The 23,214-nt window shown below is 41.6% G+C and overlaps 1 protein-coding gene across 1 annotated transcript in view; it reads right to left on the reverse strand.

Annotated features, from left to right (window-relative positions):
- Positions 1 to 1,278: 1,278 nt before the first annotated feature.
- Positions 1,279 to 23,214, reverse strand: part of ST6GAL2 (ST6 beta-galactoside alpha-2,6-sialyltransferase 2) — a 224,891-nt gene continuing 202,955 nt past the window's right edge. The window contains exon 6 of the mRNA XM_086934666.1: positions 1,279 to 4,791. Within this exon, the coding sequence (XP_086790792.1) occupies positions 4,523 to 4,791 (269 nt within the window). The 3' untranslated portion in view covers positions 1,279 to 4,522. The remainder of the gene's footprint in view (positions 4,792 to 23,214) is intronic.

The raw sequence follows: 23,214 nt of genomic DNA on the forward strand, positions 1-23,214 counted from the left end.
TTAATTTGAAACAAACCACCCGAACTGCATTAAATATTCACACCCAACACGGGATAACTTGATATCTATATATCATCCCCAAAAAATTGAAGACCCTTTAGGGACTAAGGTTTACTAATCTATGACGGAAATGTTAGTTCTTTGTATTAGTTTGTATAAAGAAAGATTGTTCAAAGCTCTATGTCTCCCCTTCAGTAAGGGTGGCTTTAGCATCACATGCTTAGCAAGGGGGATTCTTTTCAATGTGGTATAGAATTTTATAGTGCCAAGTGTGCTCTTGGTCATGACAGTGCTCTACTTTTCTGAGTGATTGTTTTCCAATTAAGTTGAACATTGAACAATGTGATTCTTAATGTGATGTCTTGTTTGCTTCTTTCACTGCAAAATATTTATTTTTAAAATTGCAATACGGTTAGAAACACATAGGTCTATCAGAGAAACAGAAAATGTTCTAATTACCAAAAGATGTTCTTCATGCCAATCTCAATTTGGAATGGATCAGTGATGATAAGTAGGTTAACTCTCATTTTAGAACTAAAAAAAGCCTAGTAACTCCACAAGGCCAAGAACAGCCCGGTGGTCGGAGTGAGGTGCAACTAGTGATTGTGCTTTGAAAGTACTATACTGTACATTGAGCGCACAGAAGCTACCTGTATCCTGATGAGTCAGCTGTGCATCACTCGTAATGCAATTTGCAGCTCACATTGTACTCTTACCCCCATAGGGTCCAAACTACTGATAACGGCTGGTATTCCAGCCCCTGATCTGTACAATTAAAGAGCTTTGATTGTGAATGTGGACTAACATGAAAAGCCTCAGAATTACTGGGGCATTCCAAAATATTTGTCCTGATTCTGAGCCCCTTTCCTCAAATAAATTCCTTATGAGTTTCGCTATAGGATTTTTTTTGTGGAAAAGGAAGTGGAGATACTGAATGTGAGTCTTTACAGGGTCAGTTCGAAATCCCGGAAGGTGGTATCTCCCACACAGAGGTACCATCACAAGTGACAAATTATCAGCTCCAGACTGGGCATCACTGTTAAATGTATAGGAAACCTAAAGGGAAACTGCACAGCATGCGACTGAACTAACCATTACCATTAGTTACGGTAAACATTATGAAGTTATGATCTGTTTAACCTGTTCATTTTTAGACTTTGCCTTTTTTAGGGTCGAACTTGGTTACTTTAACTGCAGACTTTTTAAAGTCTATCTATCTATCTATCTATCTATCTATCTATCTATCTATCTATCTATCTATCTGTCTATCTATCTATCTTTCTGTCTGTCTGTCTTCTGTCTAGGTGTTGGAAAAATCTTTGGCACAGTGTGATTTCTTAATACTTTTGTAGACGTAAACATCAAAAACAAATGAAGCGTTCCTTTCATGCCAGATCGCCATCTTCTTTTACAGGTTACAGGTTTTGTAAAACGTGTATCTTACTCATGTGTACAGTATTTCTTCAGCAGATGACTTTGGATATTAAGAAAGTAACTTTGCAAACATACAAGATAGTGTCTGGGTTCCTGATTTTGTTTCCTCATATTTTAATATTTCAATGTAAGAGGAAATACCTCGTAATCTGTAGTAATCAGAACATATAGACGGCAAAGTTGTGGATACCATGGAGAAATGGGCTTAGGAACAGGTGCTGTTTAGTGTGTTCAATTCTAACGTAAAAATTGTGCTTCTTGTTTTATGCTCATCAGCGGCATCTTCGTAGTTCTTACAAATAACATAAGAGGGCAGGAATGGATTAAGCACTCATTACTCTACCTACCCTCTTCAGACGTGTACGTAAAGGATAATTGTAACACGTGCACATTTAGTATAGTTTCACAATAGTAATTCTTTCAAAAAAGTTCACATACAGCATTGAAAATAACTACATTTACACAAACAAAACGTTCTTAACAGCAGTGAAGGATAAGATGGATGCGCTGATCAGGTTGTGTTCTGATGACAGGTACACTTCAATATTGATATGGTTATTTTGATGACATAAAAAAGAGATATGTTGATGCCTCTTATAGCAAGTGGATATGGTTGCACAGAAGGTTGACTCATGGGATAAACCAAGGGGTTTTGTACAGGCCATTTGAGCACCATCCAGTGGTGTAGCAAGGGGGGCAGTCCACCCAAGGCAGCAAGAGTGTTGGGGGTGGCAGCCTCCCTGCAACTCTTACTTGGGATTTGGCAGCCCCCCCCCCTCCTGCTCTTACAGGTGGCCACTGGGCGGCACACGTAGTGACCACCATGGGCGACACAACAGCTAGCTAGACTAAGAATTCCTAAAAGAAAAGAAGACAACAGCCACTATTTTCCATTTTTACATTCAAGATCTGGAACAACATCTGAATCCATTAGGACCGCCCCAACCTAAAATTTAGGAAAAAGTTGACGACCCATGTCTTTGAGGAACACTACATCAAAATACTTTAACAAATCCCAAGCCAACTTCCTCTTCTCTTTGACTTTATGCTTGTCTTTGACCATGTACAATATTTCACTGCCTTTCGGATATGTTTGGTTTATGTAAAAATACCATATACAAACATACAAAACAATTCCTTAAGTTTGGATGCCTGGAAGTTCTACATTCTGTCCATCAACTGTGTTTTTTGGAATTTCCAGACCATTTCCTTTTCTGTTAAAATGGGGAAGTCAGCTAGTTAGACTAATTAAATATACATTTAAAATGGCTGTATTTTTTTAATTCTAAACGATAAAATTGTTTGTTAGTGTGTGTGTGTAAAAGGAACAACTTCCTTCTTTAGGGTCAGCCTCATAGAGTTAGGAATGATGTTTTTTTTCGATTAAAGAGGGCCAGAATCTAAAAACTGTCATAAATCTGCCCCTGCTAGTTTTGGACCTTCCAACATTCTATGGATAAAGATTTTCAACAACTGCTTGGAATTCACAATACATTTCCAAGCTACGCCTGAACAGCTGCAGCATTCACATCTTTCCAGGTGTAACCTGAACATTTTTCGCAAAAAAAGTGCTTATATATTTTCGTATGTGAATACAACAGATCAAGTAGCACCATGTTCATACTTTTTAAATTTTTAGTTTCCCCACGGGTTAAAATATTTGTCACTTTGTTTAAATCCTTCACTTATACTTCCAACAATTTAGGGCGTGTTTTGGTCCTGTTCCCATCTTAGACAAGGGTGTTACACCTGCCTCTGAGAGCAGTAAACCTGTGACTACTGCAGAACGGATGAGGTCAAAAAGTGTTTTTAATGTACCCACCACACACGTTCACAAACTTTAAAGACATTCCCAACCTGAAACACCTTTTTCGAGTTTCAAACATCCCTGCTGAAGGCAAACTATTTTTTTCTTTTAATTTAGTATTTAAAAAATAATATTTTAAACGTGCATCTTTTGAATGTCATCAAAAAAATACACTTTCTGGAAAGTGTATATGCTTGCTTCCGGCACAGTATTAGTGAATAATTATTTGTGTGCTTGTGTGTCATTTACACCTTAGTGCAAATAATGCCTGCCGATTAAATCTAGTGCCATTAACGTTTGCGTTGGGCCCGTTGTGTGATAGGCCATGTTCACAATTTGGTGTAAAATATGTGAAATAATGTGCCCAAATTATTGTTGGCTTTAAACGTCACGCACAAGTACAAATTGTGCCCTGGTCAGCGTGGACAATTGGCATCAGTGAAACCTGTTGGCAAGTGACGGGGCTAATACAGGAGCAATGGAATTCACGCTTAACTCCTAATGTGGTCTAGTGCAAACAGTCGCACAAATGCTATTTGTTTCCCGCTTGAAATACAAGCATGAGTACCAATCAATGCTTAATTTGTTAGTTAAAAACTTCAATTGGCGCAGGGTCCAAGTTCCTTCACTGGAGACCACTGCAAATTCTGCCAGAACTGCCAAATAAATGCAGTGCCACGGTTACCTACTAACCATACCACTCGACAAATATGGGTTATTCCATGTCATAAAAAAGCTACAAACATCAGTCCAAAATAATCACTGGTATCAACAGACCCGGTAATAGTTTTCCTTGTGAAAACCAAAATTACAAGACTAACACTTGCCATTTATAATTATTGCAGTGCAGACTTCTGAGCATGTATCATGGCTATTTCGTTGTTTGCCCTCTTCCCCTCGACAGGCATAACCACAAAACTCTTTACAGTATCACATTTTACACTTCTGAAGGCTATGATTTATAAAACTCTGCAACCCGGCATGTCTGGTGCAATTTAACGCTGAACTGCTTCGTATGCAGGTTGCACAATACAAAACAGTACTCGTTTTTTATCTCTAAGTACGACTTGCACAGTTCACAGGCTAAGCATGTTTACCTATCTGCAAAGCAGAAATAAATAAATGGCATAGAAAGAAAAGGCTTTCTCGTACCCGCTACTTACATTTTTAATTACAGTTTAAAGACCTAAAATGGTCCAAAGTACGTCTTCAAGTATTTCTTTGTTGTTTACAGTACAACAGTAGTACTTTATTGCACATTGTACAAGAGAAAGTCGACTTTCATGTCCTTCGAAGGTGACTGCTGCCCGGGCAGTCCATGGCATTGAATCCGGGCAGAATGACTTTCCCTTTCCGGTGCAGGTCGTCCTCCAAGCCTCGGTTCATCCTCTGCACCAGCAGCTTTTCGTACAGGAGCGGGTGGTAGGCCCCAAGGGTGCAGGCGGCGTCGTAGTACTGCTCGTGGTAGTGGCAGAGGTCTGTCTGCCGCACTGAAGGGATGTACTCGTACACGTGCACCTCGTTACACATGGACATCATGATGAGGATTCCTGAAATTCAGAAAGGGAAATGTTTCACATTTCGATTCTATCCAAGACTTTACAAATGCAAAAATACTTCATTCAATAATCATGTTTCAGAATCAAAGGCAAAAGGCAATGTATATTATTATTTTATATAAAAAAGTCACCAAAATGCTCCAAAAAGGAGTCTTAGCTCACACAGAAGTCTTATAATACACTTGAGAATTTTAAGGGCTAGATTCATACATTTATACACTGTTTCTGATTAGAATTACACTCATCACATATGTGCCTGGGCCCTTTTTACACATACCCTCCTGATTCACAAACTGGATTGGCATGTTGAAGGAGTATGTAGCAACGCAGTTGCTGAGCATTCAGCCAACCTTGCATACTAAAGTATCAGACTTGCACCTAATAATTCAGCATCTAGTAATAACACAACACACATCACGACATCCCCTAGAACAAATCTTATACATGAGCAGACTGCATATGGTAAAAAAAATTGCACACCTGCACATGCTCTTGGTGAATTTAGCAATGATTAACAATGTTTTTTTTTCTAATATATGCACCTCAATGTTGGAAAAAAACAGTTTGTCTTTGACCCTTTAATCACTGGGTTAGTGACTCAAGGCCTGATTACAATGTAGTGCAGTCGCAACGGTCCTGGGACCGACCGACCTCCGGTCGGCGGTCCGGATCGGCCAGTTATAATGCATCCAAACACTGTTCAGTAGTATACTCCCATTTCTCAATGGGAAATGGTGATATGGCCGTAAACCAGCAGTAACACAAGTTCCTAAATAGAAATGGGACGTGTTCTTCATCCCTCTATCCCGTGGCAGGCACCTCAAGGAGCCTGCCACAATGTGCAGGGATCAATTGGGGGGCACCATAGATGGCCCCTAACCGGAGGTCGCACGCATAAGGGGACCCTGCTGTGGGGCCCCAAACACGATTTGAGACATGGTTTTCATGTCGGACAGGCCAGCATGGAAACCATATTGGAAGCCATGCATCGTAATCCCAAAGGGTGGAAAGGCCCTCCCTTTGGGATCACGAGTCAGCTCAAACTGGCCGACGGACTCCATGAGCCTGTCGTAAGCCAGACGGAATGACCAGCCAGTTTACTTTACCACCACCAGCATCATAATGTATCGGTCGGAAAGTAAGCCCTTACAGGCTGCATCGTAATTGGCCCCTCAGTGTAAAATATTATAACAGAAAGAATAAAGGAAAAACTTAGAAAAAGGACCGTTCTGGGACACTCGCTTATAAAGGTTAGAGCGGTCACCTGACTTGGATGGAAATTCTGGGCAGTGACTATAAAATTTCAGGTCAAAAGGTCAAAATTCAAGACAAAAATCCAGAACAGAAACTCAATTTTACAGATGCATCTGTCGATGTCACACAATAATATAAAAGAAGGTAAATAAGCTGCCAAGACAAGCACAAGTCAAAATAGGTTTATGTTTTTGGTTTTGTGTAAGACATAGCAGTAAAGAGCAAGCATTCACATGTAGCTGGACATATGTAAGGATTAAAATAACTGCAGGAATCCTCACTAATCGGAATTTGTTAGCTAATGTCAAGAACAACTTCATGCACATTAACTAACACAGCACATTTGGTCATACAGGAGGGAGGGAAGCCACCCTTACCAACCACTCTAAAATGTCTGATGTGGGCTACAAGCAGTGGAACACCCTGAGGGATGTGAAGGCTATCATAGCAGCCCTGTGGGTAGCATTAGGTGCATATACCTAAGAACCAGACTTCACTTACAAATAAAGTTCAGATAATTGTGTGTTTTTCAAATCTTCTCATATTAATTTATAACCCTTTCCTTGCTGCCGTCGGCCAATGGCCGACGGCAGCACTACCTCCCCAGTGCTGCCGTCGGCCAATCCACCCGCGCACGAAAACGCCCGCACCGTGGCGTAATTACCGCCGCGGTTAACGGGTTATGGCGATCAAACCCCGATCATGTGTTTATTGGCCTGATTAGGTATGGGTAACTGGACATACTTGGTTGTACAGTTGTCCTTTAACTCTGGTCTATAAATATTATTTAATATTTTTCTCAAAATGTTTGGAACTCACTAAAACCTTGAATTGATTAAATATTTTGAATCTTAACAAGGTGACAAAGATAAGGGACCTGATTCTCACTTTTTCAGAACCTAGATGCCTATTTTTCACACCAGATAAATAATAATGCTGCGTGATACATTATTTATCTGGTGGGATAAATGACACCTAATAGGAGTTTCAGGGAAAAAAACCATATTTGGATGCTGATGCTTACCACACCGGTAAGTACTGTGCCCTTTTATCCTGTAAAATGCCATCAGGTAAGACCTGCTGAAATTTGATGATGGGTGAGTTATTTAATGCGCCTGATAATTACCGGACGCAGTAAAGACACCTCCCAACTCATAATTCTGACCCAGAGAAGAGAAAGGTTTATGCAGAGGTTGGAAAACACCCACCCACTTGTAATCAACAGTTTATTCTCTTTGCGAGGTAATGTGGGAGTGTAACCATATGAGTCTGACCTGCTTTCTTGAACTGGAGACTTGTAAAAGATATTTGTACTATGTACAAACTATTTGTGTTTTACTTAAAGAATATAGTTTGAAAGCAGTGTTTATACTCTGTGTAATATAATCTAAAAGAAAAATGACTTATATACTCAAAGTGGTTTGTGTTGTAGGTTTAGATTTTGTGGTACAATTAATATACCTCACAATTCAAAACTGTAGAAAGCAGGATTCGGTTCTGTGACTCTTCAGTTACACATGCAGACAACTGCAGTGTTTGCTTTAACCACCTCAACTTCCATTAAATAAAAAAATGCCTTTCCCACCGATTGTTTTGAAATGTGGTTATTTTTCCTTTAAGGTGTTTGAGTTATAGTTTATATGCAGGTCCATGATCTCGATAAGACAACAACATAGTTACTGAATGTTTTCCTTCTTTTAGTTATATTGTTCTTAAGCTATTTTTATGCAGTTCAATTGCTGAAAGTGACAGAGAGCTCTAACGGGTGACAGCCGACTGGAACCTGGGGCATTTTTATCAGGCTGGGGAGAATGGGATTAAATTACAGACAAATGCTGTCTGTTAAAGTATTGTCTATGGACAACAGACTTTAGCCCCAAATAATGGACAGTCCTTGTAAATTACGGACAGGTGGTCATCCTAATATAGGTGGATATATCCTTCACCCACTTCGACATTCCACCACATCTATTAGAGGCCTTCATAAAGGATTTTTCATGAGGGTGTAGTTGCTGTCAGCAATGCCATTGAGAACACCCATTAGAGGCTTATTTAGGGCAACCCATATAATGCAATTTCCTCTTGAGTCCATACTGTGCAGGGACAAAAATTAAAACCATGGTAATCCAACACAAACATGTTTTACATTGTCACCTATTTCTTGGGAGAAATGTTCTAACACATTACAAACAATTTGCTTGTGGATCTTCAAAGTGCTCCCTACTTTGCAGGTCTGTTCTCAGAACCCACTTTTTTACAGGAGGTCTGCCATGCCACCATGGCATTGCACTTATTTTTTACCTTAAGCCATACAGGTGAAAGCCCCATGGAGGGAACAAGAGCTGCTAAGCTGGTCAACGTCTCTAAATTTGAGAGCTCAGCTTCCCCTGATTTGATGAAGATTGCACTTCAGTTACATGGGTGCATAGGTGGCGGGCCCAATTTATGTATTTATAAAGTTTTATATAGCGCGAACCTGACCCACGAGGGTATCGGAGCGCTTTACAATATACAATGATTTAACCTTAGATGGTTGAGTCACTTTACCATCTATTATTTTTCTTTTTTATTGTTTGTAATATGGCAATGTTGCAAGCATGTTTAGGTACTGCTTTTAAGTACATATATGTTCAATAATAATTTACCATGAAAATTACCACAAGTTTTCACTTCTTTGCCATTGTCACATTAGATATTAAATTTGCATTTGAGTCCACATACAAGGATTAAAATATTAAACAAGTTATAATATTAACCATGTGGTAATTACTTTTCATGGTGTCTGTTCTTCAAAAAAAGCGATACAAAAGGGGATGGTGGACCATCACCACCCCCTTTTGTACCACTTTGTTCTTCAAAAAAGTCATCAAGTAGAGAATAAGACAGACAAAAAAGCAATTTCCCAAAATTTAGCGGAAAACCTATCAAATGCATAGGTGCATTCATTAAGAAAAATAGAGTCTGTGTATTACTTTATGATCTTTTGATTTCAACGACAAATGAATAACATCATGTATTTGATCCCTTAGCAACCCATGAATAAAGATCAGCGCTTTAAATATATCTACTATTGACACCATCACTTTCTAACCTAAGCCCATTCAGACCCAATTCTTATATGATCCACGACCAAAGAACAACACATTTGGGTCCATAATTTATTATGGGTTTGTATCTCTCTTCCATCACACAAGGGGGTGCAAGCCAGACGCAAAAAATGAGAATGGTATTTATGAAGCCACGCAAGGCCACCTTGCTTGGCCCTGTGTGGCTTGGTAAATGTGGAGTAACGCAAGGCAGTGCACGTCATTGCCTTGCTTTACTCTGCTTCAGGGAGGTGTTACACAGATGGAGCATGGGGGTCTCATGCATTCACTCATGTATTTTGGCACATTCCCAGAATTCCCATTAATGGTAGATTTGAGAATGCATCAAAATGCAATTCCTTCTCAGGGGAAGGCGTAACGAGGAGAAATATGTTAATTTCTTCTCCTTTTCCCTCTTTCTACATGTGCTACAATCTGCAGCACACCTAGAAAGAGGAAATTGATGCTGAGGATTGTTATTGTGCAGGTAGGTGTCCCTTCAGGCCCAAAAACAATCCTACCTACAATGCAGGCACCCTTGCACCATGGTGCAAGGTTGTTTGCATTGGCTCTAGACAGCACATTGTGCACCAATGCATGCAGAAAGTAGGAATAAACCATAATGTTAAATGCAGCACATTCCCGCCCTCTCCCTTTCACGCAGCATAGTGCAGGAAGGTGGCTTGCTGTGTTGAGGAAAAATGTGATAAATATGCCTCTTAGTCTGGTGGTCAACACATTACCTAATAGTGTATCTTTTACTCAAGTAGTTGTGCACAGACAGTTCAAAAAGAAGCAACTGGTCTGCAATTTAGAAATCTTAGAATATATTTTCTAGTCAGAGCCTTATTTCAAGCAACTTTTTTTCAAATATTTGGATTTATTCACAAGTGTGAAATCGCTCAGGTATTATCAGATATGCAAAATTTAGAACTGTATCTCCTTTTAACTGCTGCTCGATTTGCATGTAAAACAAAAAACAACAGGATCAACATTGTAAACACAGATGCAAAGTTGGTACTTCATTGCTCATTGCTGGGGCCTGTTCTTTTTGGTAACGTACCTTGAGTGAAGCGTTTCACTGCGCAAAAGCTGAGCTACTGCATTTACCACATCTTGCTTTAATTATAGGGCGTGGCATAATTCACTGTCTCGTCTTGATTAACGTGCATCATGTCACGGCGGGACCCTCTACCCCACAAAAATGTTCTAGCACTATTTCATCATTGTATCTACACCATGAATCCAACATAGAGACTTTGCTCCCCTTCTATTAGTGACTAGCAAAACAATCCATCCTGCTAGCCTATGTTTCCAAAGCTAAAAGTACTAAAGCTCAGTCAGTTACTGCTTAGTGAATGCATGCATACATTCTGAAACATAAATTCATGATTCGGCGACGAGATTACACAATGTTATTTACAAGCTGAGTTTCTGTATGAAGGCACTGTCGCTTTTCAAAGAATAAGTCTTTATCTACTTCTTGTTTCCTGTCCACAGGGTGTCCAGCTTCAGTTATACATGGCCACAAAAAGGTCTGATTTCAGACTATCCAAAAAGAGTGGTCATGAGACAACAACAATCAATAGGCCAGTTTCACAAATTAACAGACTGAAAAGCATACATATGACAGGTCTCAAAATACACAGTGGGAAAGGTTCTCTAACATTTGCATCTACATGATGCATAAAATATGAATGTCATGAAATGGTAAAATCTAGGGGAAAGTATGTGGGTCACAAAAAATACCTTCTTACAAATACCCCAGGAAAGTAATTTTTTTTGTTGCCAAGAATCGGGAGAAACAATTGGTTTTTATAACTGCATTTCTTAAGAGAACAAAAATAGTGAGGGGGATTCACTCTGTTAGGAAGCTAAATAACAAAAAAAAGAAAGCTGCATCCGGCCTTTTCCAATTCCAATCTTATATGACATGTTGCAATGAGGCCATTAATGGCCATTTTGAACCGAGGTAAATGAGTTGCTCCTGTTTTCAGTTATATACATTTTCTGTTGGATTTTGTGCTTTGTGGCAATAAAAAAACATTTACCGCCGGTCACAGGCCTAGTTTGGACACTCACATTTTGCATGTCAAAATATATTATTTTAGTTTCGAACACTTTATTTGGCACTTTTATTCTAGCACTGCTTACCATTGGTTGGCTTTTCTATCACTCTGAAAAGGCCGAGCCGGTGGCAGTGCATGCGCTGCTCTACGAGGCATGCTGTACTGAGTTAGGTAGGGACTTGAAGCTCTGCCTACATTATTCATTAGCTTGTGTCATTGTCCACTGTAAACTGTGGCTGTTCATTGGTCAAAAGGCTTATTAGTACCTCCTTAGTACCACTTTGTCTAATTTTGTAACCTCCCATGATGACACCCCCTGTTACTTGCGTTGTTGCTCGGTAGGCTTGAATTACAGCCTCCGAGGACTATTTTCTCAAATAGCTTTGTCCTGCCTGCTGTTGCAGGCAGGACACGCTCTCGCCTAACACTTTTATTTGTTTTTATAGCGGACTTTTGCAATGCAATAGGTCTCACAATTGCGAGAGTTTAAGCTAATGGCATTGTAAATGAAAATGCATTTTATTTATCCCGTTTTAAAAACAAAACATAAATAAAAGGCATTGTCATATACAATGCCAATAGCGCAAACTCTCATAAATGCAAGACCTATTGCATTGCAAATGCTTGTTGTTTGATGGCTTTTCTTGTCCCAGCATGTCCATCTTGTGTTTGCCCCTTCCCTTGAGCACATCCTCTTTACCATCTCTCATATTGGCTGACTTTTACCCTTCCACTGTTCACTTTTAGGGACCTACTTTTTTCTTTCTGCTTAAGCACTCAGTGAGGAAAGATGTGTGTTTCAGCTCTCTCCCTCTTGGTGTTTCCCCCAACAAGTATCGCCCCTTTCCTTCCCTTCCTCCTTAACAAACACACTTGGGGGTCGATAACGATGCAGCACGAAAAGGCTCCGACGTCCGCTCGGTTTACTTTCCGACCTCCTCATTACAATGCTGCTGTTCAGAAACTAAACCGGCCAGGTATTCCATCTGGCTTCTGATCGGTTCAAGGAGCCCATTGGCCTGTCGGAACCACCTCATAACCCCAAAGAGTGGGCCTTTCTGCCCTTGCGATTAGGATGCATGGGTCTGGCATGGTTTCCATGCTGGTCTGTCTGACAGAAAGCGTGTTTGGGGGCTCCCAGCAGGGCCCCCTTGTGTGTGCTGCCTCCAGTTGGGGGCAGAGACCTGTTGTTCCCTGTTTGAGGTGCCTGCCACGGTGTGCAGGGATTAACAGCACCTCCCATTTCCCTATGGGAGCATGTATTACGGCCGGTTTATGGCTCCTATAGGGAAACAAACAGTGTTCAGTCGCATCCTAATTAGGGGATCGGGACCGCTGAGGTCGGTCTGTCACAGCTCCAAGACGGTGTCGGGCAGACTTAGTCCACCCAACATCTTAGTTAGCCCCTTGGTGTAGTCCCCTCTTCCCTCACCTTAATCTCATGCATTGCTTACCCACTCCACATATTTGAATGTGTTGTTTTATTCGCACCACCCATAGACTCCTCTGTTGTTTCTCCCCACTGGATGTTGCTCTCCTCTTTACTTCACCCCCAACTGCTCATCCCCTGCTCCTCACTCCTCCTGACACTACCTACTTTAAAATAATTGTTTTTCTATTTACCGCTTTTGGAGTGCCAGGCAGCTGCAGTCTTGCTGCTGGGCTGCTCCAATTGTGAGACACAACTCTACAATGACTATGTAATTGTGCTGAAGGTTTTGGACCTATTGACCTCTTAAACTACACTGACTTTAGGAGGTTTATACATTCAACCGCATTGAGACTAAAGCCCTGAAGAAGTCATAAGGGTACTCCCCCCAAACGACTAAACACGTGTTGGCTAAGGCTAAAAGAAGCAGATGGAATAAAATAGCATACAAGAAGACACATAACTACGTTGTGTTATTATACTCTGTATTTGTACTACATTGTAACGGATTGGAGTAGCATGTGCTTCAAACCTTGTGAATTGATATTTTTTATGGTCTGGCTTGATTTTGCAGCTGCCTCCATACAGCTGTGATCGTTTTGTTTAATTAGCCAGCTGCCTGAACCTGAACTTTTGGGGGAACACTCATGGTCCTGTTAAGCTACTAAAGGGTCTTTGATACAAAGATAATTGATGGTCTTTTTCAATGGCAGCAACACAGATGGGTGGAGAACAGTAATTTACCTACATTAATTTTTAGGTCTGGCTTGAGAGTACAACGGTGTCATCTGCCTATTTGACCTACACCAATATTATTTTGCAGCTCTTTGCTTTCACACAAATACATATATCCATTCCCAAGTGCCTGGATACTCTCTTGGGTTATTAGTGCGCTATATAAATCAATTTAACATAACATAACATGCTATCTAGTTGTACTGCTTCAAATTACCATACATCATTCCTTTAAAGCTAGACCTTGTGGCATTGCCAATGCTTGCTAATACATACATTTAATTTAAATTCAGCAATATCAGCCCAGCATGAGTGTGTAGTCATATGAGCATAGGTAGAAGCACTTATGAAACTACAAAAAGACCACCTGAACGGCCTCGTTTACAAAGATTTCAGATGGAGAGCACGAACAGCATTGAAACCCCACTGAATCCATGCGTTCACAATGTAGTTCAGCATCACATTCTTTTTGCCTTCCCTCCTGAATGGTGCAACTTTTCTCTCCAAAGATTGTCTATGTGTTTTCCACATCGTAGCGATTCATTGAGTGTTTACCAAATATCTGTCTGTCATAGCTTGTCGTAAGCCGCTCGGTCTGCTGGTGGATCAGGCTCTGAGTCTGCAGCTTTGTATTCCTTCCTTCCTTCCTTCCTAGACTGATCAGGGGCTGTCAGTGAGAGGGAGGAGTGCAGGTTGTGCAGATGGCAGCAGGTTAGTAGCTCTGGCTGCTTTAGTGTCCTTTGGTTGAAGGGGGATTCAGGAGAACCATGTGATTGGTTGCCTGAAGGCTCTTCCATTTTGGGTCTTCGTTGTAACTGCATTTGAAAGCACCCAGGGCTAAATGCTGTAAACAATGTGCTGCTCTAAGACCAAGCAACATAACCCAACACTCTTTAATGGGTTGTGGGTGCACTTAATGAAGAAAAGGGACTTATTGGTGCAAAGAATGTTGGTTCAAGCTTAACAAACTTCAGCTTATCCTGGCTTTTTATGAACAGCACTGTGCATTCTGAGACTTATATTTCTGTGTTTGTCATTAAAAGAATATGCAAGTGCTGTTGCCTGAAGGTGAGAAGAAACCACTTGAAAGTAATGAAAAATGTATTTATTTATTTATAGGTCTGTCATAATATTAGGTAGTACTATTCCTCGGGAGCAGCAAATTAAGTGTTCATTGTAGCAATTAAACAAGAAATGTGTCTATTGCCCGGTGCGTAGCAGTGATGAGGCAAATGCAGGCATAATTAAGTCAGAGACATGACACAAAGATTGAAATTCTAGAATCTAACAGTTCTACCAGTGGGGTTACAGCTCTTGCTGTAATAAGTGGAATGATTTGAATTAATAAACAATACCCCTTTATGGTTCTGCAATCCCTGTTTGTCGCTCTGCAACACTGAGGTTTCAAAATGACATACATGGGCAGCTGCTGTATTCCTGCTTTTTTTGTCCAGCATGAACATACCGATTACACACGTAAGTAAAGATCCACAAATCTGTGATGTCTTTCTCCATTAAAATGTTATGATGTTCAATCCCCGAGATAGGTGGCCCTTATTTCTGTCATTCATTTTTGCTTCATCAGGGATCTATCTATGTCTGCGCCCAAACCGGGTCCGCTTTAATTATGTTGCAGTTCAAGGCCAAATTATGCAGCATATGTGACTAGAGCAGAAGAGAAATGCAAATCATGCAGCAACTCTTCTCATTCGAACACAGTTCTGCATATTTCAGGTCCAGATCAAGAATCAGGCCGACCCAGGAAACCATGATGAATTTGCCTCGGGGGCATTTTCTGACACCGGCACATAATTCAGCAGTGCTAAATGAACGTAGGAGGGACCCCGAGAAAGCTAGTTCTAGGGAAACATCCAACCAGGGAAAGAACAAACTAAAGAACATGTGATTTATATTTATTGCATGTGTTGGTTCTATTTGCTACTAGGTTTCTGTGTATATAGTGTGTGTCTTTATTTTTGTTCATAGTAATTTGTGGGCTGAGCTTATGTTTTCCGGATTCTGTGTAGAGTGTATATGAATATGTTTTTATGTGATATGTTGTGTACTATTATGGATGATTTTTTTTTACATTTCTGTGATAAAAAATGATTTTTTTTTATAAATGAATAAAAAGCATATGAGCTGATCTGTGGGTGAATTCTAAATATTTTGGAGCTGCTGCCCCTTTTGTTTATATTTGGGGACATCTTGTGACTTTCTTTACTTTGTATATAATTCACCAGTGCCCATAGGTTGCATTCAATTCAGTGCAGCAGCATGCAGACAGGACAGGGCTTTCGAATTTTCACTTCCTACCCGGCACAAAAAGGGCTGATTTAAAGGGCCTTCAGCCTTTAACTATCATCCTGGTTGGGTGCCATCTGGAGCCTAACACTTAGAGGCCAATGCAATGCAAGGAAATAAAAGTACACAGCTTATCACTTCACAAGTGCTTATGAGAAACTATGATTTAGAGGAAGGTTTTTGACTTCGTTCAGCCCCCATGAAAGAGATGGGCACTGTATGACTGCAAGATATATCTGTGTGTATGAATAATTTCACAAATAATGATTTAAATGGAACCTATTAATGTACATTTGACTTATTTGCTTTACAACACTACTCATCCAAGTGAAGGGTTCCAGAGAGCTTTACATGTAAATGTATTGCAATTTATATAGCGCACGTATCACCCGAAGGCATCAAGGCGCTTGCCTTGGGAACCCGTCCTGGTATTCCCCTGTGAGATAACCCCAGCAGGGTATCCACAAGGAGAAAGCCAGGGATCCCGCCACGAGGGGCCGTAGTGGAGATTAAGCAAGCTATTGCCCAGAGTCGCAGAGTGTGAACCCGTGAGTCGAGTAGGCACCGGAACGAGAATTATCGTGTCCATGGAATTTTTGTGCCCAAGACCCGCCGAGGCGGGGAATTGAACCCTGGTCCAGGACCGATCTCAGCTTCCGGGTCTGCCGCTTCTAACCCCTGAGCCACACTTCTCCACCTTCTCACTTCTCTCTTCTTCTACATAGCACAGAGACACACAATAAATCATACAAGTAAACCTCAACAGAAAATGTTACATAAGACAATGAGGATTAAAGGTTTAGGATTCACATATCGTCCATACTATAGACATTAAATGTTAACATTGAAAGGGTGTGAGAAACACAGTCAGGATACAACACTTGATGTAATGATTGGGGTTGTATGTACTAACAAGACTTTATTACTTCTTGAAGAAACCCCCTTTTGAAACCTTAGAATAACCTTTTGATTAAAAAAACAATAAGGATTTAAACCCATGACTTGCAGAATGCATGTGAGAGAGCTTTAAAGAGTTCTACTCAACTAGATGGTCTTTTTAGCTGCTTAAGAGGTAAGTGAGAGGAAACAATCACAATTATATTTCAACACAGTGTAACCAATACAGCCACACAATAATCCACTGGACAAATGAATCTGAGATTAATAAAATAAAACGTAATTTGTAAATTTCGAAAAAGATTGATATCAATCAACCTCAGCATTATCATATAGAAATACAGAACAAACCAAATGAGTCCAAATCTCCTAAGGACATTAACCTATAAAAATAATAGCAGACAACTAGTTCAATAATGATGATGCACGTAATCAGGAAAAAGAATTAGACATGAAATTGCATCAAGTGATTCTCAAAGGTAGGCATGAACAATCTATCTCTCCCTACACTAACTTAAAAGAGGCAACCCTAGACTAAGAAGCATTGAAAAAGAAAGAAATGTGAAAGGTGTCAGCTGTCAGTCTTCATTAGAATAAACTCCAACCAAGGGTCAAGTAGCAAGAAGCCACTCAAAGCAGAAACAGAGGTCTGTACCCCACACAATCCAAAGATGTATCTGCAACCCCCACCATGTTACAGCAAAAAACATTAGTTGCACTCAAGTAAGTCAAGTGTTTGTATCCAGTAACTGTCCACAATTCTAGCACAAATTGGTTACTGGCACCAATTTTTCCCACATTGATAAGTTTCTACTGCATTCATCCTTGGCCATTCTTCTCCTCCTCCATGAAAACTAGCCTCCTTGCTAGTTACCGCAAAAATCTTTGCCAAGATCCATCTTCTCATACCTTGCTATCTAATTAAAACAAAAGCCTTCTTTTCTAGCTAGTAAGGCTTTGTTTGCATCTGCAGCGGAAACCAAAATACAAGCAAATACACTGTATGTTGAAGATTAAACATGAATTACATGTTAGACTTTAAACGTGAGCTTGTACTGAAACAGTTCTCCCAAATATTATGCCAATTTAACAGTGCACAGGGTTACAAATATGTGCACATTTCTATACACACAGCAAATGCAACTTTTCAATGCTTGAATGAATTGCAATAAATTACAAAAATGAAGTTTCAAATACACCAACATGAATATAATTTCTTCTTACACATATAAATGCTTGCACATTTTTCTACACATATATTTTATTTAATTAACTTCACAATGAGAAACAGCTACTTTAATCTCTTGTACACTATTAATATGTAAATGTTGCAAAGAACCTTATTAGTCACATTTCAATGCACTCAATTTATAGGTTCCATTAGTTTGTGTGGAGTACTTTAAATATGCAATACTCCATCTTTTCTTAGTAACATTAGTCTCACAAAATCTATTCGAGTGCTCACCATGCATGATTATGATGCACTCCTACAGCATCTTATGATGGGTCAAAATTATGCTGCTCCATATGCAGCTCCTTGATACATGTAAATGGATAACTGTGCTATATTAGAATGATTGCAACTTATGAACTGGGAGTAACAGAACACAAAAGAAATAGTCCACTCACCTATCAACATTAAAACACAAGTCTGTGATCTTTATGTTACAAAATGTGTTTTGTAGCAGGCACATTAACCCTCTATGATACTTAATGAGTTCAAACTGTGACTGGCCAATACACAGAACTCTCCCAGTACTGAATTAACCACTTGAGTTATCTTATCGATAGTGTAATCCCCTAAAAGTGCTGGGCACACAAAGACCTCTGCAACAGAGGTCCTTACCTTGTAAGATGTTTTAAAATGCAGCCTCTTTGTGACCAATTATGTAAGCTAGAACAGATTTACTGTCACATTTGTCCTTGTTGGCAATTTCTGTGCAGCAGATTTTATTTTAAATAAATATATACGTTGATTGTTAGACTCAGATTTGAAAGTTCCACCACTCATGATTCCACCACCCCTTCCTCTGCCACACCCTAACCCCTATTTTAGGAGTTCCCATAGTAAATTGTTTCCAGTTCCAGCACTGAAACCTACTGCTCTGTTAAAATAACTAAAACTTAAGAAAAACACTTGTGATTTGAGAATACATTTGTGTGATTAGTAAAATAAAATGCCACTGACTCATTATATCCACACTTTGGAAATACATTAAAATATTTAAGGTTTTTGTTTCTTGCTACAGTTTACACTACCTAAGCAACTGTTATAATGGCTAATTACAGTAGGTGGCAAGTGATCACCTAAATATAATATTGTGATTAATACAACTGTGTGGCAAATCAATTTTCATTACTTTTAATCTTTTGGGGGTTGAAATGCTTTTCTTTTAAATTGCCAAAATATATAACAAATGATACAGCAGATGCACTATGTCTGTAAAGTGCAACAAATCCATACTTACTTGGAAAACACCCCAGCCCCACAATTGTGTATTTCAAGGGCCCTGTATCAAACAGATCTGCTTACCGTTGGTTGGTATTCTTGTCACTCATTTGCTAGATTCTTATGTGAGAGGTTTCTGTCTAATTCTTGTGTTTGTCCCTCTCCTGGAGCAAAACATGTTTACTTTCCTTTTTACTGAATGGCTTGTATGCTTCCACCACGCATATTTAGGGGACTACTTTTTTAACTTTTCACCAACGTTCTATAAGAGTACTTCTGTTTTCTTCCTCTTTCATGTGCCGGTCACTTCCTTAAATACTACCCTCCCCACCCTGCATGCTCTGCATTTTTTTTTTAATTTGTTTATTGTTTATTGGTGTTTCAATAAAAAGAAAGGAAAAACATAAAAAAAACAGTGACCGTCACAGGCAATATCAGAATACATAGCTTTGGACAAACCGCTTGTTGTTATCTTACATTCCATCAGCATCACATGGTGCATTTGCATGACATCAATATAGTAGCTCCCCCTGTACCCGCCCGAGTTGTATGTGGCACTGCAGTCAAGACCAACCTCCATAGAACATAGCCCCCCTCCCGTCCTTCCAAGTAGACCCACTGACTTCCCTTTGTCCTCAAGACGTGTCATTTTAGAGTGTATCTACGTCAGTCGCTACCTCATTCGTTATATCCTCTGCGATTCGCAGCGCCCATGCCCCCCTCGTCTGTGTCCGCTTCTTGCCGTTCTAGTCTGCGTTCAATGAAGCATGCCCAAAAGTTTTATGGTCTATTCCTAGGTGGTGATAGTTCGCTATAGAGTTCCATCTGCGTACAGCAGTACAGCATTTCTCTCGTCCACTGTTGTAATCTAGGGGGTGGGCCCCTCATCCATCTCATTGCGATGCATCTCTTCGCTATCAAGAAGGCCATATCAACCAGTCGTCTATTCGCCGGGCGCAGGGGCTTGGAATATCCCAATAGTGCTAGTGAAGAGTCAGGTGTCAGTGTCAGCCCTGCCGTACTATTAACCTCCCCATACACTGCTCTCCAAAAATCGTGTATCTCCGGGCAGTGCCATGCTACATGTATGAAATCCGCTACCAGCGTCCCGCACCTCTCGCACGCAGGAGTGTCTCGCAGCTTGTATATGTGAAGTCTTTCTGGCGTGTAATAGGTTCTATTCAGGTATTTAAAGTGTACAAGCCTATGTCTGCCGTTCAATGAAATACGTTTGGTACTAGAGCAGCAATATCGCCATGTCTCCTCATCTAGCTCCCTTTGCATATCAGTCTGCCATGCAAGTCGCGGCTTGGCATAGTATGCTGTTCTTTCCGCTAGTGTTATAGAATATAGCCTAGCTATCAACTTAGCGGGTGATTTGGCAGTTACTACGTATTCGAAGGCTGCAACTTTTTGTGGCTCCTCCATCTCTTCTCCCAGGAGTGCCCTCAACGCATGTCTAACTCTGTGATATTGAAATTGCCCCAGCTGGCGTCCATCCCTGTTCCCATGAGCGCAACACCCCATCCTCGAACAAGTCTCCCATCATGTGTATATTCAGGTCTTTCAGAGTCATTTTCACTGCCTTTTCCTGAGATGGGTCAGCCAATAGGTGCACTCGATTAATGTTGCCGGAGCGTAAAGCACGCTGCATGCCTGGGCCTCCATAGAGGTGATGCCAAGTGTGTACCACCGCCTTCAGGGAGTCAAGGTACCCAGTCTGCCGATCTCTCGGAAGAGTCAGCAGTGCCGGTAGCAGCGTGGGATCAGCCACTATCGCTTCCATACGGACGTGGGGTATGTCCCTAGGGCCATATATCCAGTGATATGCTGGTGCAGCCTGTGCCGCTCTGTAATAGAGCTCCAAGTCCGGGGCGTTCAATACTCCCACCCCGTAGGGCCTTATGAGAATAGACCAAGGGACCCTAGGCTGCTTCCCTGCCCACGCTAGGCGGACCATAAGGGCGCGCATCGCTCAAAAAAGTGTTTTGACAGCACCATGGGTATGTTACAGAACAGAAATAGAAGTCGAGGCAGAACCACCATCTTCATTAAGGCCACTCTCCCCAGAAGTGACAAGGGCAGCGTTATCCACCTTTTGAGATCGTCCTCCAGTTTGGAGATAGCAGTGCCATAATTTTCCCTCAACAGCACGTCCGGATCCGTATGTAGCCGGATCCCCAAATAATGCCCTGAGTCAGTTGTCCATTGTATGGGTTATTCCGGGTCGAACCTCCTCGTGGCCGGGGTAAGGGGGAACATCATGGACTTATTCCAATTTACGTGTATACCGGATAGGGAGCTAAACATCACCACTTCATGCAGGACCGTAGATAAATGGGTTTCCGGTTCTTTAACATAGAGCAGTGTGTCATCCGCGTATGTGGATACTATCAACTCGTATGTGGGGAAACATATCCCTCTGTGACTATGGTATTTGCGGAGTGCACAGGCCAAGGGTTCCGCCACCAATGCATATAAAATGGGGGACAGAGGGCAGCCCTGCCTCGTGCCCCTCTCTATCCTAATTGGTCTGTTGACCAGCGACTCCACCCGTATCCGAGCCGTCGGGGAGGTATATAGTGTAGTCAGGAGGTCCAGGAAAAGCTAAACCACCCCCATGCGTCTCAGCACGTGCTGTAGGAAGGGCCACTCAACAGTCAAAGGCCTTCTCCATGTCTAAGAAGACTGCCACCGCGGGAACCTCCGGGTGCGTATGCTAAAAGGCTGCGAACACCGTTCTCAGATTATAGGTGAGGTTTCTTTCCGGGACGAAGCCAGCCTGTTCCGGGGCTACCAGCTTGGAGACCATAGGGCGCAGTCGATTGGCAATCAACTTAGCAAAAATCTTTGCATCTACGTTCAATAACAAGAGCGGCCGATACAAGGCGCATTCACTCTGATTCTTGCCTGGTTTAAGAATGGTAACTATAATCGCCTCACGCATCGTGGGAGGCATGGAGCCCGATTCCACCATGTCCTCAAGAACGGCAAGCAGCCTGGGAAGCAGTAGGTCAAGGAAGTCCTTATAAAAGGCCACTGTGATGCCGTCACTCCCTGGTGCTTTACCTGAGTGCATGGTAGAGAGAGCCAAAACTTTCTTCTCCCTTTCTATAGGTCGCACTAGGTACCTCCGGACCACATCTGTAAGCCACGGCAGCTTGATGTGAGTTAAGTAATCGAGGATGTGCTCTTCAGGCGCCTGGCCTCTAGAGGCGTATAGGGCGGCATAATACTTCTCAAATGGTTCCGCTACCTGCGTGTTAGTGAGCAGCTCCCCCGTGTCCTCACACCTCATCTCCGGCACCACACCAGCTTTCTTACCCCGCTTCACCAGCTGCGCCAGCACTGCACCAGGCCATTCACCCTCCACCTACAATCTAGCTGTGGCATATTTCCCCAGGTGTTTAACCTCAAGGTCTGCCTCCTTGTTGTATTCCCTCAAGGTGTCCGTGAGTTCCCTAGCTATAGTGTCGGTGTAGCCGTGCAATTGTCGATTCTCCAAGTCCCTAAGCTTACCTTTGAGTGCCTGCAACCTATTCCTAATGGATTTTAAGATCCCAGAGGTTTTGGCTATGGTGGTCCCCCTTATGTAGAGTTTGAACGCCTCCCAAATACTTTGTAGCGAGGGAACCGAGCATTCTTTAGCTTCGAAAAACGTGTCAATGGCTGTAGCCAGCTCCTCCTTAAAAGCATTGTCTAGCAATGAGTAGGGCGGAAAACGCCACATGAATGGCGGGAATTCGTTTCTACGGCGCTGCTATGGAGATCAGGACCGGCAAGTGGTCCGAATACGTGTGGGGCAATACCTCGCACCGTTGTATGGCCGAGGTCAGATACTACGTGGCGAGCCAATAGACTATGCGTGTATGTATGTTAAATTGCGCAGAGCAGTGCTTATACCCTCCCTGCGTGGGGAATCAATGATGCCAGAAGTCACGCAGGCCCATGTGCTCCATGTGAGTTTCCAGTGCCCTAGCAGCAGCAGGGCGTCTACTGGGCCCGTCAGACCTATCCACATAGGGGTGTCTTGTCATATTGAAGTCCCCGCCCCAGATTAGCTCACCCTCAGTGAAAGTCGCAATTTTAGCTGTTATTTCAGAGTAAAACTCAGGGTTATCATAATTGGGCCCGTACATGTTGACAACGCATAGCTCCAACCCTTTACCACTACACCTAGTGATTGTTTAT

The sequence above is a fragment of the Lissotriton vulgaris genome, chromosome 8, assembly GCF_964263255.1.
Source record: "Lissotriton vulgaris chromosome 8, aLisVul1.2, whole genome shotgun sequence".
NCBI classification, from domain to species: domain Eukaryota; kingdom Metazoa; phylum Chordata; class Amphibia; order Caudata; family Salamandridae; genus Lissotriton; species Lissotriton vulgaris.